At 68.2% G+C, this 1,160-nt stretch overlaps 1 protein-coding gene across 1 annotated transcript in view; it reads left to right on the forward strand.

Moving 5' to 3' along the window:
* Positions 1-4: 4 nt before the first annotated feature.
* Positions 5-1,160, forward strand: part of LOC107199504 (speckle targeted PIP5K1A-regulated poly(A) polymerase) — a gene marked incomplete at both ends in the record, with an annotated part of 5,114 nt that continues 3,958 nt past the window's right edge. The window contains one exon of the mRNA XM_015616825.1: positions 5-953. Coding sequence (XP_015472311.1) covers positions 5-953 — 949 coding nt within the window. The remainder of the gene's footprint in view (positions 954-1,160) is intronic.

Raw genomic sequence — 1,160 nt, forward strand, 5'->3', positions numbered from 1 at the left:
CGGCTCCTCCGTCAACGGCTTCGACGTCCACGGCTGCGACCTCGACCTGCACCTGGAGCTGGGGGGCCAGGACGGGGACCCCCAAAACCGGGAGACCCCAAACGGGGACCCCCAGAGCCCAGAAACCCCAAATGGGGACCCCCAAAACTGGGAGACCTCAAACGGGGACCCCCAGAGCCAGGAGATCTCAAACGGGGACCCCCAAAACCGGGAGACCCCAAACGGGGACCCCCAGAGCCCAGAGACCCCAAATGGGGACCCCCAAAACCGGGAGACCCCAAACGGGGACCCCCCTCCCAGTGGGTCCCTTTTGGGGGACAAGGACCCCCCCATAAAGGGGTCTCTTTTGGGGTCCGAGGGGTCACTTTTGGGGTCCGGGGGGTCCCATTTGGGGGACAGGGTGGACCCCCCTTCCAGGGAGTCCCTTTTGGAGTCCGAGGGGTGCATTTTGGGGTCTGGGGGGTGCATTTTGGGGTCTGGAGGGTCCGTTTTGGGGGACAAAGGGTCCCATTTGGGGTCCGAGGGGTCCCATTTGGGGTCCGGGGGGTCCCATTTGGGGTCCGAGGGGTCCCATTTGGGGTCCGAGGGGTCTCTTTTGGGGTCCGAGGGGTCCCTTTTGGGGGACAGAGACCCCTCCCTGGACGGGTCCCTTTTAGGGGACGAGGCCGCTCCTCCCTCGGGCTCAGACTCCGAGGGTTCCCTGTCGGGGGCTGAATCCCCCGAGCCCGGGGGGTCCCTTTTGGGGTGCGGGGGGTCCCTTTTGGGGCGGGGGGCTCCCCCCGAGCAGCTGCTGGCTCTGGTGGGCGCGGTGCTGCGGCGCTGCGTGCCGGGGGTCCGGGGGGTCCGGGCCGTGCCCGGGGCTCGGCGGCCCGTGGTCAAATTCAGCCACAAACAGTCGGGACTGGCCGGAGACGTGTGCCTGGACAACCGGTACGGGACTGGGAGCGACTGGGAACACTGGGAGGGACTGGGAGGGAGGGCTGGGAGCACTGGGAGAGGCTGGGAGGGCACTGGGAGCGACTGGGAGGGCACTGGGAGCGACTGGGAACACTGGGAGCGGACTGGGAGGGGACTGGTATGGGACTGGGAGCACTGGGAGGGGACTGGGGGTACTGGGAGGGGACTGGGAGGGCAGTGGGAGCACTGGGAGGGGGCTGGGA

This window comes from Parus major, unplaced genomic scaffold (genome assembly GCF_001522545.3).
Source record: "Parus major isolate Abel unplaced genomic scaffold, Parus_major1.1 Scaffold841, whole genome shotgun sequence".
Classification (NCBI taxonomy): Eukaryota; Metazoa; Chordata; class Aves; order Passeriformes; family Paridae; genus Parus; species Parus major.